General features: G+C 46.9%; 1 protein-coding gene and 1 non-coding gene across 2 annotated transcripts in view; both read left to right on the forward strand.

The window, feature by feature from the left end:
* The first annotated feature begins 8241 nt into the window (after positions 1 to 8241).
* Positions 8242 to 8376, forward strand: LOC136162278 (small nucleolar RNA SNORA52). The gene has a single exon (XR_010662084.1). It is a non-coding gene; the product is annotated as a small nucleolar RNA SNORA52 (small nucleolar RNA).
* Positions 8377 to 18440: 10064 nt separating this feature from the next.
* Positions 18441 to 22248, forward strand: part of VAT1L (vesicle amine transport 1 like) — a 172222-nt gene continuing 168414 nt past the window's right edge. The window contains exon 1 of the mRNA XM_065920430.1: positions 18441 to 18673. Within this exon, the coding sequence (XP_065776502.1) occupies positions 18441 to 18673 (233 nt within the window). The remainder of the gene's footprint in view (positions 18674 to 22248) is intronic.

The following is a 22248-nucleotide window of genomic DNA, read 5'->3' on the forward strand; positions in this document are numbered from 1 at the left end:
ATCTACCCGTTCTCGGCTCACCCAGTCAGCTCTGTGCCTTGCAAAGTGAAGGACAGAGGAGCAGAAGACACGTGTGGCAGGTGGCTGTGACTTGAGGAATATCACAGTCCAGTAGCAGAAGGGAGATCTCTGCAGAATCCTGAAGATTCTTGTGCCCCAGATGGACACACACCAGAAAGTCTGCCAGCAGGGCCAGGTGAGAGTGGCGTGCAGAGGACGCGCCAGACACGACCATGTCCCGCACTGTCCGCTGGCCGCCAGCCTTGTCCCCTGAAATGTCTCTCCCCCGCGATGTCGGCTCCAAGCAACCGCCTCGCCCTGCTCCTGGTCGGCCTCACGGTTGCCTTACCTCGGTGATCCTTCTGTCATTCTCTCTTTCTCTCTCATTCTCCCCCTTTCTCTCTTGTGCTCGCATAGCACTTCTTGGGTACTTTAACTCAGTGCAACAGAAACATAGGTGCCCAGATTTTAACACCCTACATTCCTTAAGAAACACAGTTGTGTAAGAAACAATATGTGGATTCAAATCTCACTCTGCCTCTTTCCAGCTCTATGAGCAAATCCCTTTACCACCATGCCACATGGCTCTGATGGGACACAACCTGGGGTTGGGGTTTTAATCCTGATTGGAGCAAGTCCCAGCGCATTGCCTGTGGCACGTGTGAGCAAGACACCAACTACGTCTCAGCCTCCACAGGCGGACGTGAAGGCAACACTAGCCCCTGCCAACGGTGCAGGTGGAGGCTTTCACAGTACACGCGTGATGATGCTCGCACCATCTGAGGCTTTCCCAGCATCTCAGGGCTCTGAAGATGGTAAGGGTGGAAGGAGAGGAGGTGTGGGAGTCCCTAGCGCTGCCAGGTACGAGGAGCGGCTTATAGCTGCTCTCCCTGTCCGGGGCTGGGGAGAAGGGAAGCCCTCATTATTTCCTGTCCATTCTTGGGGACTCCGTCTCTCTCTGCCTTACGATGCGCTTTGCGCCCAGTAGGCGCCTGGCTGGAATCCGCGCTGTGCTGCGCTCAGTCACGTCTGACTCTTTGCGACACCATGGCTGTAGCCCGCCAGGCTCCTCTGTCCATGGGATTCTCCAGGCAAGGACACTGGAGTGGGTTGCCACGTCCTCCTCTAGGGGATCTCCCCAATCCAGGGATCAAACCCAGGTCTCTCACATTGCAGGCGGATTCCTTACCAACTGAGGCATGAGAGAAGCCCAGGCAAACCAAGACCAGGCCAGGTCTAGCCTCCTAAGGTAGGTTCCAGGAGGGGAGCAGATGCCACAGAGTTTCAGCTAAAGCTGGTTGGGGAATGTTCAGGAGATGGGAGCACAGGGCGCTACAAACAGTTTGGCAGATTGAAACTGCCCTCTCATTTCTCTAAATTCGTCCATCCATCCATCCATCCACCATTCATTCATTCACTACTGAATGAGGTCATGCTTTCCTTCTTTAAACCCAACGGGGGAAAATTGGGTCTTCAACACCTCCCTCTGAAATAGCAGCTTGGCCAGACTTGAAGGCCTTCACTCCAGCCGTCCAAAAACCCAGAGTCATGAAGTCAGACTGCTCTCGCCAGACAGACTGCAGAGTGATGAGCAGGGTCAGAGCTGATGCGGCGTTTCCTCCGCACACAGCACAGCCGGGCCCATGGTCCAGTGGAAAAACACTGGGCAGGGGGCCAGGTGCCTGCCCTCTGCTCTCAGACGTCCCTCCACTTGCTCTGTGCCCGTGGGTGAGTCACTTGACGTCTCTGGGAGGAGACAGTGTGCACCTTCCTTGTATGTAAATACGGCACTGCTGTGAACAGAGGCCCCCACAGCCAGCCCGGTCCTTCGCATTCCTGGTCTCATCTCATCTTCTCAACAGCCTCGGGTTGCTGGAATTCCAACTAGAGTGGTCTGAGTCCAGACGCCTGGCTTTTCAGCCCTGAGTGTTTTCTCTAAAGCCAGCCTGCTTGTGTACCAGCTCTGTGTGGTTTTATCCTTGCTGTGTCCCATTTGCAAACTGAAATCTTAAAGGGAAAGCATATTTCACTGCCAAGAAAGGAATACCAATCACTGGCCGCCGAGAGAAGGTAAAGTCAAAGCGAGAGACAAAACAGTGGTATAAAATTCCAGCCAGAGCAGTGTTTCCTAGGCTGAGTCCAGGGCGCATCAGAAAACAGGGGTCACCCTCAGATGGGGATACTGAGGAGAGTTCACTGGAAAAACGACTAACGAAGATGTGCGCAGGGTTATGGGAAACTAACAAGGGCTGCAAGAGTTGAGAGCAAGGACTGTCTAGGGTAGGTTTAGTGTATTTAGCCAATAAAAATATAGAATGTCCAGTTAAAACAACAAATAATTTGATGACAAAGGTCCGTATGGTCAAAGCTATAGTTTTTCCAGTAGTCACGTATGGATGTGAAAGTTGGACCATAAAGAAGGCTGAGCACCAAAGAATTGATGCTTTTGAACTATGGTGCTGGAGGAGACTCTTGTGAGTCCCTTGGACTGCAAGGAGATCCAACCAGTCAATCCTAAAGGAAATCAACTTTGACTACTCATTGGAAGGACTACTACTGAAGCTGAAGCTCCAATACTTTGGCCACCTGATGTGAAGAGCCGACTCATTGGAAAAGATCCTGATGCTGGGAAAGACTGAGGGCAGGAGAAGGGGATGACAGAGGATGAAATGGTTGGACGGCATCATTGACTCAATGGACTAGAATTTGAGCAAACTCTGGAAGATAGTGAAGGACAAGGAAGCCTGGCAGGTTGCAGTCCATGGGGTCGTAAAGAGTTGACACAACTTAGCAACTGAACAACAGCAATTTCCAGAAAATAGCAAATATCTTTTAATATAACTCCACCTAAGGCAATATTTGCTATCTAGTTGCACTGAAACTGTTTGTTGCTCTCTGAAATTCAAATTACCTGGACATCCTGTATTTTTCTTGCACACACCCCCCCCCACCCCCCACCCCCCCCGTTAGGAGGGAGAGAGGAGAAGCGGTTGCCGAAACACACAGGGAGAGCGCAGTCTGCAGAAGGAAGGCTGCCTGGAGAGAGCTGTGGCTTCTGAGCGACAGACGGGGCAGCGGAGGGGCTAGGGAGCAAGGATCCGGGATGTCTTTCCTCCTCCAGGCTTTCCATCACCCATTGGCATTTCCCATTATTAGAAACTAACAATCAAGTGAGCCTGTTATGTCTTCCAATGGTTTCCATGAAGATCAGCCTCCCGGGGCACAGAGCTTTGGTAGAAAGAAAAGGAGAGTGGACACGCAGGGCAAATAGAAGATACTAGCACACCTCCAGTTATTTGAGCCCAGAGTCTAATTGCTTACTGTTAAAAGATTAGCAAATGTTAGAAAAGTATCAAATATTTGCTGGCACCTGACCTTTTACTTTCCGCTTAACTTGGTCAAAAGGTTTGGGGAAAAATGAGAAAAGAAAAAAAAAAATCCCTTTCTCATGAAAGGCTAGTATTATTTAATGTCATGGCAATGGACTACCTAAAATGACATTGTGTGTGACCTACATAAACCTCGGGAAAACTTGCTGTAGGTACACCACCACTAGGGTCTAGTGAGGGAGGCACCCACCTCAGATGTGAAATTTCAGGCAATGACAAAGTAATCAAGGAAAAGAATATTCTAATGCATCATCTCTAGACATCACGATGAACACAAAAGTCCACAATAACTGGAATGTCGATATCTTGGTAAAGACCAGACCCATCCCCGCCTTTGCAAAGCCCAGCCCCGCTTGCCCCACCCTAACCCAGGGCCTGTCCGTGGTGTCTGCACTTGGCGTGTGGGTTAGTCATGGTCCTGTCACATCCAGAGGGTCCTCTTATTCCCAAGGCACACTGACTTGTGTAGCATTCAAAGACAGACACACCCACAAGCACACTTTTCAAGTTTACTGACCAAAGAAAGGATGTCAGCATGTAAATTTGTATTTAAAATTAAATGCTTCTGGCTTACCAATTGGAATAATCTTAAATAAATCACTGCCCTGTCCAGATTGTCTGTCTTGGGCCTTTTCCATGAGTAGGAATGGTCTTCTCATGTGAGCTGTGTTTATCTGAAAATGACTTTCATTTCTGAGCATATGCCTTTCCGTGAAATCCCAAGTGAATGCCCAGATGCCTAAAAACACAGATGGAAAAATCTTGGATAGATTATGCAGCCCATCTGTTTCCATAACTCTTGCCATGGGAATAATTTTATTTTTACATAATTAGAGAAAGTTGGTGAAGTAAATTTACCTGGGACCCTAGGATGTTTTATCAAAAATAACAAAACTTTATCCCCGCTACTCTGCAGAACATCTAAGGTGTTAACTGAACTCATCCAAAACTTCTTCTCAAGCGGTCTTGATGAGGAGATTTCCTTTGAGTTTCATTTCCAGGGCAAAGACTGTGGAAAGCCAAGTTACCCTTGAGTGTTCCCTTCATCACGTTTTTCTCTAGAATATTTGGTATTCTTATAAGTACTTTGGTTTTACACTCGTGGATCTTTCTTCAAACCATAGCTGAGCTTCAAAATACCTTTTCTTAGTCCCTTTTCCCACATCAAGTGGGATTCTCTTCTGTTCTGTCCTAGAAACTGCACTTCTCAAAACAGAAAGAGCCAAATGGCGCCTACTAACTCAATGCCCCAAGCTACTCATGTTTGAGAGCTTAAAACCTAATGCAAGCTGTTTCCTTACCCTTTCTCTTGCCACCCCTTTCCCTCTTTTAGTCAATGCCTATTCTTCTGTGTGTGTGTGTGTTAGTGTGATTGCGAGAAGAAAGCATTTAAATGAGAAATTAATATAAAAGATACTTTTAAAAAATCCCATGTATTTGGAAATTGAATGTCCACTTTTAAATGATGAGTGTATCTAAGGAGGCATAACAAGGAAAATTAGAAAATATTTGTAATAGAATAAAAATGAAAAGAGAATTTACCAGAAATTGTTGCATGCAGCAAATTTGTTGCATACCAGAATTTGAAGCTGCTTAAACCAATTAAATACAATGTGGAGTCTTGAGTAAGGTATGAAGACAAATAATGGACACTAGCATAACATTTTGTGAAATTTAAACAAACTATGTAATTAAGTTAGTAATGCTGTATCACATGTCAATTTCCTGTTTTTTGTTTTTTTTTTACAACAGAGTATTTCATTATATTCTCAGAATTGGATTAGAAGTTTCATACCTAATTCAAAAAACATTTTTTAAATCACTAAGATAATAAACGTCCTAAACTTTTAGCAGTAATAGTAGATACCAAAATACATGAAACTATATCTAAGGTTTGAGTGAATATAGCCAATGTCTATCCTTATCCACAGAGAAAAGAATAAGACATGACCCTTTCCTTCTAGGATGATCTATAGTAACAGGTGCAGAGTTGAGACTACATTGCCGTTATGTACTGAGCACTTTGCATTTCTCTATTTTGGGAACATTAAAACAGTCTTTAAAAGTTTGACCACTTTGATAATCTTTTGGAATACTTTCAGTGGACTGTGACCAGGTCACCAAGCTTTTCTTCAGCCTCTCTAATTGTGACATGCTAATTTTAAGACTGACAGGTTTGATCTCCTTGCTGTCAAGTCAGTCAATCTTAAGAGAAATCGACCCTGAATTCTCGTTGGAAGGACTGATGCTGAAGCTGAAACTCCAATCTTTTGGTCATCTGATGCAAACAGACGACTCATTGTAAAAGTCCCTGATGCTGGGAAAGGTGGAGGGCAGAAGAAGAGGGCATCAGAGGATGAGATGGTTGGATGGCATCACCGATGCAATGAACATGAACTTGGGCAGATTTTGGGAGATGGTGACGGACACTGAGGCCTGGTGTGCTGCAGTCCACGGGGTCACAAAGAGTTGGACATGACTGGGTGACTGAACAACAAATTAGAAAATTAGGAAAAGAAAAAACTGTAGTGGACACTGCTCAGGGGCTCAGTCATGTCTGACTCTATGCAACCCCATGGGCTGCAGCCCACCAGGCTCCTCTGTCCCTGGCATTTTCCCAGCAAGAATACTAGAGTGGGTTGCTATTTCCTATTCCAGGAGATCTTCCCGACCTAGGGATCGAAATGGCATCTCCTTTGTCTCCTGCATTGGCAGGCAGATTCTTTACCACTGAGCCACCTGGGAAGTCCAGGTGGGCGCTAGTCATTCTTTTTTGGCTCCATAGCATCTGAACTTTCTTCCTATGTCTGGGGCATACCCCCACCTTGAACCTGGGGGTAGGCAAACCTTGAGTCCCACTCTAGAACCTGATGACTCAAGATGTTTGCTTTGTCGGGTGCCTTCCCAGTGAGGGTGCACACTCATGGTCCAAGCTCCACCAACCAGACTCACACCCAACCTGGGCTTTGAAGCAAGGTAGTGGAGGTTTGATTCAGATGATGGCTGGCTGGAGCAGTGGCAGCAAGGTCAAGATTTCAGTGGCAACAGCATGATGGAGTGGCAGTGGTACCCAACATCTGTTGGTGGTAATGTTGGCACAAGCAAAGGGGTCCCACATTTATCAGAAATAGCTACAGCAGTGCCCTCACCAGACAGAGTCTGTGGCCTGTTGTCAGCTGGAGTCCTGGCTGCCTACCATCCTGCATGGTTCTACAGCCTCCCCAGGGACCCCGTGAGCTTCCCAACACCCTCCAAATAATTCCTTTCCTTTCTCTGTTAAATCACTTTCAGTTTTATACTTGACTGATAAAAAGACAACATAAAATAATACACTCATGTCCTATGGAGGCCAGATGACCTCATCGCTGCAGGGCTGACTTTTTGTAGCAACTAGAATTTAGAAAAGTTGGAGGGAAACTCCAGTTATTGCAAGATGTAACTGGAGTTTAGAGTCCTTTGGACTGCAAGGAGATCAAACCAGTCAACCCCAAAGGAAATCAGTCCTGAATATTCACTGGAAAGACTGATGCTGAAGCTGAAGCTCCAATACTTTGGCCACCTGATGTGAAAAACTGACTTATTGGAAAAGACCCTGATGCTGGGAAAGATTGAAGGCAGGAGGAGTAGGGGATGACAGAGGATGAGATGGTTGGATGGCATCACCAACTCGATGGACATGAGTCTGAGCAAGCTCTGGGAGTTGGTGATGGACAGGGAAACCTGGTGTGCTGTAGTTCATGGGGTTGCAAAGAGTCAGATATGACTGAGCAACTGAACTGTACTGAACTGGAATTCTGGATTCAAAACAACCTGCTGCTTTGGAAGTCAGGATCACATTTGTATTGCAAAGCTTGACTTTAGTTGACCAAACACCACCACCCATCACACAGAGTTACTGTCATCATTTTGATTTATATTGCTTTTTACTGCTTAAAGATATAATATGTAAGCATATTTGGCTTTTATGGAGTTGTTTATAAGAGCTGTAGGCATAAGGATATTACAGTTGGCTTGCATTCATATAAGTAGTAGAATGATAATAATAATTTAAATCAATATGCTACAGCAGCTGCCAGCCCTGCCCACCCTCTGCCCTCAACACTTAGCTCTGCACTCCTAAAGCTGCTAGCAGTGAACACCTGCTACTCTCTGCCCGAGGGCTTTTGCTCTCGGAGCCTGCCTTGTCTGAAAGCAGGGCAGGCCAGCCGTTCTGAAAAGTCAATGCTTCTGAAAGAGGCTCGCAACAAACTCTTGGTGGATAGATGCCCCAGCTCCCTCAATGCCCATTTAGAACAACTCAAAAGCATATTCTACACTGTTTTCTGTAACTCCCCCTTGGGGATGAGTCCCAGGTATCACTTGATTGAAAATGCACCCATTTTCCTGTTTGTTATCAATCCCTAACCCTCCCAACTCCATTACAAGTGTTTCCTGGGTTCTTCCCCCAAATAAACGGCTTGGATCAAATCCTAGTGTCAAAAGTCGGTGTTGGGAAAAGCATAACCAACACACCTGCACAGCAGTCAGCACTGTACCTTGACCTGCACATCAAGTCTGTTAGGATGGGCCAGGGTTCTTCGCATTCACTCTTATGCCTGCTATACAATTAGATTGATTTCCTATAGGAAATAGGCTAAGGAGACAGGCAGTTATTGGAAGAGTGATTGATACCCAGAGAAGGGGCAGAGGGAGCATGTTTGGTGCAGTTCCTGTCCCCCAGAACCCCTAACAGGAGCAGGGCTGCAGATGACACCATCCGTACAGCAAGGAGCTGGGGGCAGGGTGGGGGTTGGCTTTGCCACTGCTCTTGTATCCTCAAGCTCGTATCATCCTTCCATAAGAACCTACTCTACGGTCCATTCTAATCCCTGCTGGTCAGCCTGTGACCTGCCAGGCTTCGCTTGTGGACCAGAGCACCCTAGAAGCCTTACCCAGAAGAGTGAGCAGGGTTGCTATGGGCTCCTGCCATGGGCGCTTCTAGACAACCTCCCAGGCAGGGCAGCAGGGCGCCTGTGCTCTCGGTGGGATTCTGTAAACAAGCCTCACCAGTCTTTTGTGGGGGGCTAGGACTGACCACAGGCCCCTGCCCTTTCCAGCTGGAGCTTGACTTGATTGGAAGTTGAGCTTTTGGGGAGCTGTTTTTGTCCGTGGGTCCATGACAGGGCAAAGGCAGCCTTGTCTGTGAGCTCACTGCTGGGGCTGAGGATCTGGACACTGGGACGGTGGGTTTTATCTGCCTGCTCGTAAGCATGTTTGTCCAGCTTACCTCCCGGTTAGGGCGCTGTGGACCTACAGGTGTGCTGGGGGGTTCCAGTGTCTGGGAAAATGGGAATCTTACATGGACCCTAACAAGCTGGACAGTGTCTCTTCACTTTGAGATGACGTTCAGGTGGAACACCTGCTCTGGGCTCACCTCCCCTTGGGGAAAAAAAAAAAAGGAACCTACTCTAACAATCTCCATGCATTGTTGTTAAAGAAAATGTTGCAAACACTTGGCTCCCCTGGTTTCTGAAGTTCAGTAGCATCAAAGGTCACAGCTTCCTCTCTCAGGATCATGGGAAACAGGGTCAGGGTCCAGGAGGTCCTAAACTATATCCCAGCCTCTACCTCTCCAGGGACGCAGAAAGCCCTTTCTCCCTAGCAATTTATCTTTGAGAAACCCCGCAGTGCCTTGTGGGAAGGAGGGATGACGTCACACCAGGCAGCCTGCGCAGTGGCTGACTCAAGAGTCTGGACATGGGGTCAGAGCGGACATTAGCATTAGTGTGCTGAGTGTATTGTTGGAGACTCCAGCCTTCATTACCTTCATTGACACTGTCCCATCCCCCACCCGTCACTGGTTATCCTGGTCAAAGCATCCAACCCCCGCACCCAGAACCTCATCCTGCAGCCTGCCTCAATTCCACTGCGGGCTTGATTGAATTAAACCCTCAAGATAAAAACAAAGAACCAAAAAACTTTGCTCTTGATGACCAACTAGATAAGCAGACTCACGCGACGCCAAAACCCCCAATCAATATCCACTGGGCTATCTTTATTTGGAAAGGCAGTGGTATATTAAATTAAAATGTGTCCTTTGATTTTTTTCCCTTCAATAAAATATGAGCGGTCTCTACAACAAAATTGCCCAGGATGATTTAGCAGCCTTCTAAAATCAGCTTCCAATTTACTCAAGTGTCTGGGGTGAGACCTGCAGGAAACGGACTTCTGAACTCATCAAAAGGACAAACAGTATCCCAGCCTGGGAACAGTCTGCCAGTATGTGTCATTTTGGGAGCTATCATTTCTGATCAATGTCGTCTCTGCAGAGAGAGCCCGTGTGCCAGGCCACTGCCAACACTGATGACTGATGCAACCTCAGCCCCTGAGCTGGAAAGTCCCTTGAGCATCAGTTAGTCTGAGTATCTTCTTTTACCAACAGGAACAAGGACATTTCCAAAGTCACACAGGCAGCAAGTCAAAACCATGGGCTGCCTCGCTCCCAGGGTCTAAGGATTCATGATTCAGAGCAAGCTTTGTCAACTTTCACATGATTGACCCGTGGGGCTGAATAATTCTTTATTTTGGGGGCAGTTCTGTGCCTTGTAGGATGTTTAGCAGCATACCTACCCTCTGCCCCTTAGACGTCTGTAGCACCGCTTGTGACAACCACCAATGTCTCTAGATATTGTCAAGTTGTTCCCAAGGAGGCCAAAATCACCCCAGGCTACGAACTCAGAGCTTAGAGCAAAAATAGCAAATTGGTGCTGCATGGGCTAAATTTGGTTCACAGGTATATTTTGTTCATCCTATGTAATATTTGTCAGGATTTTAAAAACTGGGGTAATTTCACATAAAAACCCAGACTTCTGGCTTCTTTTGAACATTTAGAAGATCTGCCAACATGGAGCACACCCCCTCATGTGGCAATACGAGACTGAAGTTGAGCTGATGGCCTTTAGGATGACCACCTGTATCCCTCTTTGCCACGGTCCCCACCGCTCCCTACTGTTTCCCCCACCAGACCCGCTGTATTGATTTCATAGCCTTTCTGGACCCCAGCTGGGTGTTTTAAATCTTTTCCCTCAAATATGGCTCAGCTCATTGAGGGCAGATCCTGCTATTTTCTGCTATCCCTGAGCAGACATTCAAAAATAGTTATCCGTTGATTTGTCTAGAGCATCTTTTCCCAAAAGACATCTGGCAGAATGCGAGTCTTCAAGGTAAAAAGGCTGGAAGTCAAGAAATTTGGGGTGAAGCTGCATTCTGTATCTCCATTTAAAGAGAATCTAAAAGGCCCTGCATTGAAGAAAGCTGCTGAACTACACTTGACCTAGAGTGACTCAAGACGATTTGGTCTCAGAACTTTCTTTTACCCTGGCACCAACCAGTAACCCAAGAAACTACTGTTCTATAGAATATACTTTGACAAGGCCCATATTGGAACTTTATACTCTATGAATTAAACAGTCATTGAAATATTAAGTGCTGCAACAAAGGCAGAAGAGCCCAGTCCATGGGATCTCAAAGAGCCGGACACGACTTAGTGAGGGAATAACAGCAACATATGACAGAGGCAGCTACAAAGCGCTAACCTATAAAGAGTAATTTTTCTAAGCACAGACATTTATTTGGATTACTTCTTTAAAATTTCCCCTACAAAAATGTAAAATAGGTGTGATTAATATCCATCCCTTACAGAATAGACAATAAAGCAACGGAAAAGGAGTTAGCCCATGGTTACCCAGCTGGGAAGAGTTCCAGCCAGGATTGGGATACAGCCCAAGCCCTTATTCTCTGGCTACACTGTCCTGCCTCCCCGGGACATTGTACCATGCTGTTTGTGTGTCTGCTTCCCTCTCGGGATACGTACCAGGCCTCACCCATGAAGGAAGCAGAGAGGAAACTACTACCCAGTCATCAAGTGCTTAAATAATGCTTGGAAGAATTTGACATAGAATGTCACGTGGTTCATCACATCATGCCTGAAAATTAGGTCTTCTGACTCTCATCCAATTTGGGCAATTTTCTCAACCTCTTGGAGCCTAGAAGCCAAATAGTTAGTGAACGGGAAACTGGAATGTGAACAAGTTCTGGAAACAAGGGATGTGTTCCTTCCACTTTGCTTATTGTATAGTGAGAATATAGGAGCTGGAGAGATGATGGGCGGATGGATGGATAAACGGGTGGGTGATTGATGGGTGATGGATAATTGATGGATAGACGGATGGATGTATATATGAATGATGGATGGTTGATGTAAGGCTGGATTGATGATGAATGAATATGATTTCTTGCCCACTTACTTTGTGTAAGGCACCCTACTAAATTCTGTGGAGAGGCATGCTAAAAGGAACAGGGTAGGATGCTTGCTCCTAGAGAGCTTTCCCTATTTCCTGGGGTTTGATCCTTCTAATCTCAGAAAAGAAAAGGCAAAATGTGCCCTTGTCACATTTCGTATTTTCAGTTTACATGGAGATCCTGTAGTTTCACACAGTCATTGCTCTGAGAAAGCTCCAACCAACTGGATATGGGCCAATCCAACAACAATGAAAACAAACTCTCAGGAAAATCAGCTTTTAGCCCAAACCAGAGACATTAGGGAAATAGAGATTGGGTTGGCTGGAGGGTGACTTCATAGCAGATTTGTAGTATGATGCTTTCAGCTTGTAAGCAGAAAAATGGTGAGATTGGAGTAGGGGAGGGAATACTCCCTCTTCTGAGTTTCTCTTGGACTCCATCTGAGGAGTAAATGCTTTGTTTACTTCTGAACCTAAATTTTACATCCCCATCTCATTACCATTATTCACAATGATCTATAGCAAAGGACTTTGGGGAAAACACAGCTCTCTGCAGCACTTGAAAGAAGCAGACAGCATCATTTTGGTGATGATACATACAAGAAATCATAAAGTCTCACACTAGGGGGAAAGCCCTCGATAAAATTCAGGGGGAGGGGTAAAAGAAATCACTCATAAATGTTTTAGGGTGAACAAGGCTTCAGGAACACAAGGTACTTGATTGAGATTCCTTACTCATTATGGTAGTATACTCAGTCCCGTGCGGTGTATTGTTCTCCTCACTTAGCTGATTGTGTTTACCAGATATTACTAAACAACTGATAAGATCATGTCTCCGTGGATAGCAGCAACTTATGGATAAATGAGTAAGAGCAGGTGAAACACTTCTAATTATATTCATACGTGATTGGGCTCATAAAGAGCTAAAATGCTCTCAGGAGCAGCATCTTTTGGTTATGGGAAGAGAATTGAATGTTCTATTAACTTTCATTATAAAATTACAGACAAGTTCCTTTGAAGAGAAACATCCAAGAGGGTGAAAACCTCTCTAAATGGAGTTGTTGGGAGAGCAAGACTGAGTCACAGAATTGAGATCCTTGGATAATGTTGCCTTTTCAGAAGTTATGAAAATTAACCTGTATTCTCCTTATCATTCATTTCTTGAAGGCCTTTCAGTGGCATCTCTATATACCCCAGCTATACCTCCCAATAGAATCTCTCCTCTTCCCTATCAATACTAGAACTTTGACTTTTACCTCCAGTGTTGTCACTTAAGAAAAAAGCCTGCATTTCCTGGGTTCCTTTGCAGCAGGGCATGGCCATGTGACTATGCTCTAGTTAATAAGAGTTAAGCCTTCTCTAGTAGCTCAGCTGGTAAAGAATCTGCCTGCAATGCAAGAGATTCTGATTTGATTCCTGGGTCGGTAAAATCCCCTGGAGAAGGGCTAGGCTACCCACTCCAGTATCCTTGGGCTTCTTTGGTGACTCAGATGGTAAAGAATCTGCCTGCAATGTGGGAGACCCGGGCTTGATTCCTGGGTTGAGAAGACCCCTTGGAGAGGGAATGGCTACCCACTTCAGTTTTATGGCCTGGAGAATTGCATGGACAGAGGAGCCTGGCGGGCTACAGTCCATGGGGTCGCAAAGAGTTGGACACAACTGAGTGACTTTTACTTTCAGATGTATTTCAACTGACTCCTCATTTCTTTAAAAAGAAGCATGTGGATCTTTCTCCCTCCTCCCACAAGTCTTGCTCCCGCTACCTGGAACATGGATGTGAGGGGTGTATTTTGAATCATGAGAATGAGGGTCAATCCCTCAGCTAGGTGAAGTACAGAACTGGAAAGTACACTGATCCTTGATGACTTCGGGGAGACTCCATACCATCCTTATGTGTATTCTGTCTTCTTTAAGCCACTTTTTATTTTGAGGCTTTTGTTATTCATAGCTGAATATATTTTATCATCACTTTCATAGTACAGCCTTCCCCAATCTTCCAGAGAGAACATTCTATTTATTCTTTACAGTGCTTATAGGGACGACTGATTATCTGTGTTTTTTAAGGGGAGGCATATCAATAGGAGAGATTGCTTTGTTCCACAAACACCCTCTGAGAACTCCCCACTGCCATGCACAGTGATCCAATGGGTTTAAACTGAAACACCTGCAACTCTTTCAGAATAGCTTGGTTCCAAAACAGTCCATGTGCAGGGCAGACCAGGAAAGGATAGGTGGTTAACACCCCAGAGAAACAGCCCTTGGCCAAGGACTGACAGGAGGTGAGAGTCCATTTACCTTACCTCTCGACTGTGATACCTTTGAGATGTGTTCTATAGTGTCATGTACAGTTCTCCAGCACGATTGAACCTGAGTCAATGACAGAGGTAACCTGCTAGATGATGTACCATGTACTGACTTCTTTCCATTCCCTATATCAACTCCACAGACGCCTACTTCCCAGAATCATCACTCAAATAAGCCATTTACACTCAAATATTTGAATTATAAAAGGTTTGCTTCTGGGGAGCTCAACCTAAACCAATATATTTCTCCTCTATTAGTCCCATTGCTGCTGAGAATGTGTGCATGCTAAGTAGCTTCAGTTGTGTCTGACTCTTTGCGACCATATGGACTGTAGCCTGCCAGGCTTCTCTGTCCATGGAATTCTCCAGGCAAGAATACTGGAGTGGGTTGCCATTTCCTCCTCCAGGGGATCTTCTCAACCCAGGCTCAGACCTTGCTCTCCTGAACCTCCTACATTGCAGGCACATTCTTTGCCACTGGAGCCGCCTGGGAATCCCAGTACTGAGAATATGTTTGTCTTATTCCCCATCCTATCTCCACTACTTAGTAATAGTACAAGGTCAGCACTCAAAAAGTGATGAAGAATATCAGCTCACTTTTCCCCTCTGACATGTCTAGAGTTAACCCTCTGTGACTATTTCTATGAGATATAAATAGGAAGTTTATCCTACCTCCTTCAGGATGGGCTGCACATTTATTCAGTACTTCTCTGAAGATAATGCTGTCCTTGTGGCAATCATGCTTCGTTGATTTTTAAATTACATCAATACAAACTATAAGAAATTAGGCATACATCCTTTAATATGAGCTCTTGGATATTACTAAGATCTTCAATGGCCATCAACCATTAACTGTTCTTCATTGCTGACCTTCTAAATTTGTCTTCTTCCTCAATCTATTCTATGGTGTTTTTGAAACCCATTAACAGCTTATAAAACCATAACTATTATGCATGGTGGTTAAGCATCCACACTTTAAAGTCAAATGCCTCCCACTTCAAATCCCAGCTCTGCCAGACAAAGTCGGTGACCTTAGGAAAGCTACTCAGCTTCTATTAAGTCTTTTCCTGGGTAAAATGAGGATAATAGTACCTATGTTTGTGGGCTGGGAAGATCCCCTGAAGTAGGAAATACTGGAACCCACTCCAGTATTCTTGCCTGGAAAATTCCATGGATGGAGGAGTCTGGCAGTCTACAGCCTCTGGGGCCTTAAAGTGTCAGATATGACCGAGCGACTGAGCACACTCACGTATACACACTGTACCTTCGGCACAGGGTTATTTTTTAGATTAAACACTGTATTATAATAAACGACTCTAATTGTGTTGAGGAAAATACAATAGAAGAAATCTTATTAAGAGGATATAGTTGAAGACATTGACTATTCGCCCCCAGGTAACCTGTCTCTCTGGAAAGTTACTGAACCTTTTCAAGTTATTTAAAAACCATTTGGAACTCGTACTAAGATTGTTTCCCGTATATTATTGCCCAAAGATCTCACTTCTTTTGTGTGGCACTCCCCTAGGATGGCTTATATTGTGAGGGGTTCCTATTTAGACCCCCTACACCCCTCCCATGGTACACACACCTGTTCCTACCTCGTATACAAGTTAGTAGAGCTGAGTTGTAATACTGCATTTCACCAGCAGTGGCCGCTGTGGTGACATTGCGCTACACAGTAAGGTATTTCGCAACTGAAGTTCTAAAGCCAATGCCCAAGGAATCAATTTTATAAATTGAAAACAGGTTTATTGTGTTTATTTGGACAGATGCCTTGCCGCATGGCTTTTGCCACATTCCACCAGAGAGGAGAAGATTTGAGAATACTTAACCATCCAGGTAAAGCTCAGGACTCAGAAGAAGGTATTCCTCCAACAGCAGCAGACTGTGGTGTGTTTCCTCTTAGTTGCTGTGACAATCAGCTGCAAACCAATTATAATCTGGTGTTTATAAACAGCTAGAAGATTCCCTTGGAGGGAGTAATTATATTCCTTTTAACATATTATAAGGCAAACACTTCTCTTAAACATGCTGTGTGCTGAGTGCAAAGTAGATTAACTTTCTGTTCTTAAAGGAAAGCCCTCAGAATCAAGGCAAGAGGTCCTAATGGGACAGAAACATTAGGAGGCCAACAAAGTGGCAGAGAACATAAAATGCCATGAAGTGTTATCCATCAGGGGAAGAACTCACTTGGTCCATCCAAATGAGCATGCATGGTGAGTAGCTAAGAGCATCCATTTGGAGCTGGTTATGTATCCCACCACAGTCACTGTGTTCCTTTAAGCAGGATAAGTCACCATGTTAAGACTTCTTTTCTCTTCTGTAAAGTGGGAATAATGATGCTTACCTAATAAGGAATATTCTGCAAATCAAATTGCAAAAGATACATAAAGGGTCTTGAAGAGTAGATACCCGCAAATCAAGACTGCACCTTGAAGACGTTATCAGTGCCAGTCCCATAGCCCCTTTGAACTCATCATTCCCTGTCTAAGATAACAGCTTCCTATGGAGAGCATCCTGCCTGGAGCATCTCAGCACGGGTACGAGGGGCAGGCTGAAAGCACCAGGGAGTTAACACTTCCAGGACAGCCCTCGGCAGATCAGCAGAAAGCTTAGTTTAAAGCATCCATGTCCTTCCAGCTTGGACGAGACAGCGCTGAGCTTGTCCCACACTGTCTCTGGGCTTGGGCCCCACGCGTCCCTGTGGTCACGCTCCTTGCGTTGGCTTCAGTTGCTTCCCACCCACTTCCTGACTTCCTGATGGGGGGCTTCCTGGGAACACCTCCCAAATAAAGAACAGGCATTCCAATTCTCGTTTCAGGATAGAATCCAGCCTAAGCATTATACCCTACAATGTCAACAGACTTAATGATTTGGGCAATTTGGTTTACAATCAAATGTTCAATTCACTAGCCAAGTCTTGTCTATTCAGCCTCCTTCTAATCTCTCTCTTCCATCCTACAACCATTGCCTCAGCTGAGGCTCTTATATACTGACTGATTTGTCGATTGATTGATTTTTGTCTGCAAACTCGTCTCTAACGGGTCTCCATGCTTCCAGTAACTCTATCGTCCAAACCGTCACCACTTTACCTCCAAACCTGTTATCCTGAAGCACAATCTGGTGATGCCACCCCCCCGCCTTTTTTAAGCCTCCAGTGGGGCCCACTGCCTCTATGATTATGTCTTAACTTTTATAACACAATAAGTAAAAATCCTCAAAAGCTGGTTCCAACCAACCTTTCAAGCCTAGTCTCCAGCAACTGTCAAACACAGCCAATGATCAGCTCATTGGCTGATCAGAACAAATCAGTGTCTCTCCAATAGCCCTTTCACCTGCCACCTTGCTATATGTTTGAAGGTGCTTGAGATCACCTATCTGAAGAACCTGGTTCACCTTCAAGGTCTGGCTCAAGGCCCCTGCTCCCTGAGATCTTCTTCAAAGACCTAGGTTTTTTGGCTCATAACTAGAATATACACCTATCACTCCTCAACTGCATATTTCTTTAAACTGCTGCAAGGGAATACCCCATCTTTGTTCCTTAAAAAAAAAAACAACTAAGTGCTTCTATGAGCTCTTTTCAAAAGGGCTCGCTAACAGAAGACAAGAAGCCAGGTATTGCCCTGCGTGTTTGTGTGTGTGTACACACGTTGCAGGTGTGTGTGTGTGTGTGTGTGTGTGTGTGTGTGTGTGCGCGCGCGTGCGCGCGCACGCAGTGATCTGATCTTCTGTTAAGTCAGATCAACCCCTTTCTGGTACTGAACTCTATTTTGGAGCCTCTTCCACGGCCCCAAACGGGTCGGGTGGTGAGAGTTAGCCATCATGCAATGCTCCTCGCGATCCTGGGTAAGCAGCATCTCTGGAGGTCCCAAGTGCAAAGACCTGGATCTGGACTCCTCAGGGCAGCCAGTGGGACTTCCAGTTTCCAGTTTCCTGTACCTCTGGGTCCTTCTAACCCGGACCGGTGGTTTGGGAAGCAGCCGCGTTTCGCGTCAGTCCCCCGGCCCCCACACGTCGGTGGGAGAGGAGGCCACCTTGGGGCGGGAGGCGTCCTCCAGGCCCAGACATTCATCTCTGTCCATTTCAAGGCGCCCAGCCCGCGCCGTATATAATGAAATATTGCGTCCACGGCGGAGGACAAGGCGTCCTCTCTATGTGTTTTATTCACGAGTTTTTTTTTTTGGCAGATCTGGGCTCTGGGTTTTACGATCAAGAGCTTGGTGTGAAACTGGCTGAGAAGCGGGAGCTGAGGCTTTGCTTGGGCAGGAGAGAGGAGGGCAGCGAGGCGGGGCGCGCGGCTCTTGGGAGGATTACGGCAGAGGCCGTGGACCGCGGCGCGGCTCGCAGAGGCTGCAGCCATTGCGCCGCCGAGCATCCCGCATTCAACAGGAGGAACCCGCGAGCAAGGGTCCCCGAGCCCCCCAGCGCCGCAGCCGCCGCAGCCCGTGCGCCCCGCGCCCCCGCGCGCCATGGCCAAGGAAGGCGTGGAGAAGGCGGAGGAGACGGAGCAGATGATCGAAAAGGAGGCAGGCAAGGAGCCGGCCGAGGGCGGCGGCGGCGGCGGCTCTCACCGCCTCGGGGACGCCCAGGAGATGCGCGCCGTGGTGCTGGCCGGCTTCGGGGGGCTCAACAAACTGCGGGTCACCAGGAAGGCCATGCCCGAGCCGCAGGACGGCGAGCTCAAGATCCGCGTCAAAGCCTGGTCCAGTATCCGCGCCTTTCTCTCTTTCTTTCTCTCTCTCTTTGCGCGCTCTCAGAGCTCCGGGGGAGCGGCTGGCAGAGCCTCGGCGGGCACGCTACCCGAGGGGAAGAGCCTCCCTGGGCGGCCCCCCGTGCGCCCTCGCCGGCTCTCCGAGCCTCCCCCGCCGCCCCTTGGCCTGCCGATGCTGGGGAGGAGGCTGGCAGGCAAGCCCTCGCTCTCCCCAAGCCGGATCTGGGGGTGTTCGGAGGACACTGTGAGTCCCGGGGAGGGGAAGAGTGACCGGTGGCGCCCAGCGCTCAGGGTCTGGAAGATCGCGCCACGGGAGCTCTCCGTGGAGTAGGACCACCCAGGGGCCAGGAGAGGAAGGTTTGGTGGGAACATGGTTAGAAAATCATAACCGTCGACTCACTGCGTGCCTGCCATCGGTTCTTAAAGAGTTTTACGTGTGCGATCTTATTTAATAGTTCCTGGGACCCAGAGAGTTAGGCATCATCGTTGTCCCCTTGTCACAGGTGCGGCAACCGGGGCTCAGAGAGTGGTTTGCCCAAGATCAGCCGGCTGCCGCTAAGCGGCATGGCCAGGATTTGATATGGCATCTTTTTCGACCTCTAGGCAGTTGTCCCTTTGGGGCTGGGGTCAGAGAGCAGGGTTGGGGAAATGCGTCCCTCTTGCTCACCGCTGTACACTCCCTCCTTGTGGTCTCATACTGGGAGAGGAACTGGGACACATTTTAGGGACCCAGCATTTAAGTCCCCCGAGAGGTGAGGCCAAGGCTGCTACTTCATCCCCCTCTTGCCCACCAGCGCCTTCTGTGTTTCTCTGAAGAGGAAAAACACAAGCGAACAAAACAGCTGAATCTGCTAACTCCAGCTTCCATCTCCTGAGTCCCTTTCCTGTCCCCACCCCTCCCTGGGGAACGTCAGACCCTCACCAGGCTGGGATTCCTCCTGGAGTGTACAAACATCGCTTGTGCTGTCTATCACTGTATGGTCATTTCCCTGGAGTTCCAGGGAAAGGACTCACCCCCCAGGGCTCACTGGACCAGCGCTGTGAGTTGTGTGCTGCAGTGTGGAAAGCTTTTCCGGGGAACTCTCTGTTAGCACCCTGAGATGGGCCCTTCCCTTCCCATCACCGTTCTTTAAAGCCCTCAACAGACCCAGCTCCCTAAAAGTAGCAGCCAGCTCACCACTTAGACCCCCAAAATCAGCATCTGGGAACAGTCTAGAGGCAAGAAGAGTGCAGAGGGGCTTCCCCTCCGCTTCGCCACTTTGAAAGCAGGTGTGGGTTTCATTCTTCAGACTGGAAGGTGGCTGGAGAGAGGCAGGCACTGGTCTCCAGCTCACTTCTCACATATGGGGCTGGGTGCGTTTAACTCTGAACACAGGGGCCTCTCCCAGGGGAATTCAGGTGGCAGAGGTGGCTTTGGCCAATTGGGGGATCCTATACAGTTCTATCTTGTTAACTCTTGCTGAACCAAGCTGGCTGATCCAGAAGGCAGAGCGTGCCTCTGATACATGCTCACTGATAAATTCCCAATGTCCAGCCCAGAGCTTGGCACCCAGTGTATCTTGAATATGCTATTGCTGAATGACTCAGTTATTGCTGGATGGAAGGATGGGGGAAAGGTGCCTGGAGGGAGATTGTTGAGTCATTCTTTTTCTTCACTTGCTGGTGGAAGTATGTCTACCTAGTAAAATTAAAACCATGTATTGATTCACTTTCCTTCCTCAACCACCAATCAAAAATATTACGTGTGTGTGGGTGTGTGTGTGTGTGTATGATTTATGACCCTCCATTCAAATTGAGGACTGGGTTCTAGGACTCTTTGTCAGAGTGTATATATAGAGAGTAAAAATGTTGAAGCTACTTTTTTGTTAAAAGATCATCATCTGCGGGTCAAATAGACCTGGATTCTCCAGCCTTTTGCTTACTGCATAAATGCCAAGAGGACCTGAAGGGTTTGGAAATAATAAATGTCAGGATGAAGGCTGGGAGATTGATTTTCAAAGCCAGACACAGAAGAAGCCTGTTTTTCGTTGGAGCCGCACACACACAGACACACACAGACACACACAGGCACACACACACACACATTGAGTAGAATCATCACAGATCCCCCTGCCCCAGTTGTTTAGAAAGCCAACAAGCCACGAGGGGTGGGAGATGATGCTGGATGGGGGAGGGGAAACAGTACTGCAAAGGGTCCAGGTTGATTTTCATTTCACCCAAGCTGGAAGCAGTTAATCGGTTTTGCAGGGAGGGATTGGAATAGGTTTGTGAGGATTGCCTGCTGGGCCCTTCTTTCTCCACTGGGCTAGGATTGGCTGGGCAGAGATGCCCATTGATTGTAAGATTAGTCTTGGGAGCCAGGATGACTCATTCTGTAGTTTTATGAATCAGCTGATGGCCTCTTGGATGAAGGTTCCCCTCTTATCCATTCTCTCTCGGTTCTCTATTTTTAATGGAAACCTTTTATCATCAAATAGGATATGCTTTTTGCTGGAAAATAAAGCACAGTCCATCTGAACTAGTATCATTCAGACCTGGAATGAGGGTACGAGTTGGTTACCGTATAAATTTTGTGGAAATGGAAGAGAGAAGGCAGGGGGAGATACATATTTTATCTCATTTCCCCCGCTCTCATATCTGGTCTAACACAGTAGGTATTATGGTAAAGCAAACTGAGGCTTGGAGATGTTGAGTAATTTGCTAAAAACACCACACAGGTAATGAAGCTAGGATTTGAATCCTAGTTTATTTCTCCTTAAAGCTCTGCTCTTTTCCTCTTATTTTGTCTCCCTCTGTTGCAAAGCCAGGAGGGATGTAGTTTACTCCTCCGGACCTTTGACACATAGCCTTGTTTTCTTCCCTTTCTTCAGTGAATGTGGCTTTGATCTGGGTGCTCGGTCACTTCAGTTGTGTCTGACTCTTTGCAACCCCATGGACTGTAGCTCGCCAGGCTTCTCTGTCAGTGGGATTCTCCAGGCAAGAATACTGGAGTGGGTTGCCACACCCTCCTCCAGGGGACCTCCCTGACCCAGGGATGGAGCCCGAATCTCTTGTGTCTCCTGCATTGGCAGGCGGGTTCTTTATGTGCCACCTGGGAAGCCCTTTTCATCTGTTTGTGTCTGGCTTAAGGAAACATTCTTTGGCTGTCCCCAGAGTAATCCAGCACTCTCCCTAAAGTAGAGGCTTGATGGTTAAATATGGCTCAGAAAGAACCACTGTGGGCTGTATGGGGTGGGAAGGGTAGCCCAGTTTTCCATTTGAATTGTTACCACAACATCATATTTGATAGGGGACAGATTTCATCAGCCATTTAGTGAACAATTTACATAGCAAGTGATTTAACTGGTCAAGTGGAAAAAGCATGTGGCCTTTGGAGAAAGATAGATCTGTGTAATCTTGGTGAACATCTTTCTTAACTTCTCTAAGCTTTTCTTGCCTCGACTGCAAAATGGAGATAATAAGATGAACATTATAGTGTTCATCTTTTAAGAAAGAGATGGGCTCAAGGTTAGCACCAAGAATTGTGGTGCTGGAGAAGACTCTTGAGAGTCCCTTGGACACTGAGG

The sequence above is a fragment of the Muntiacus reevesi genome, chromosome 2 (assembly GCF_963930625.1).
Source record: "Muntiacus reevesi chromosome 2, mMunRee1.1, whole genome shotgun sequence".
In the NCBI taxonomy this organism is placed as follows: domain Eukaryota; kingdom Metazoa; phylum Chordata; class Mammalia; order Artiodactyla; family Cervidae; genus Muntiacus; species Muntiacus reevesi.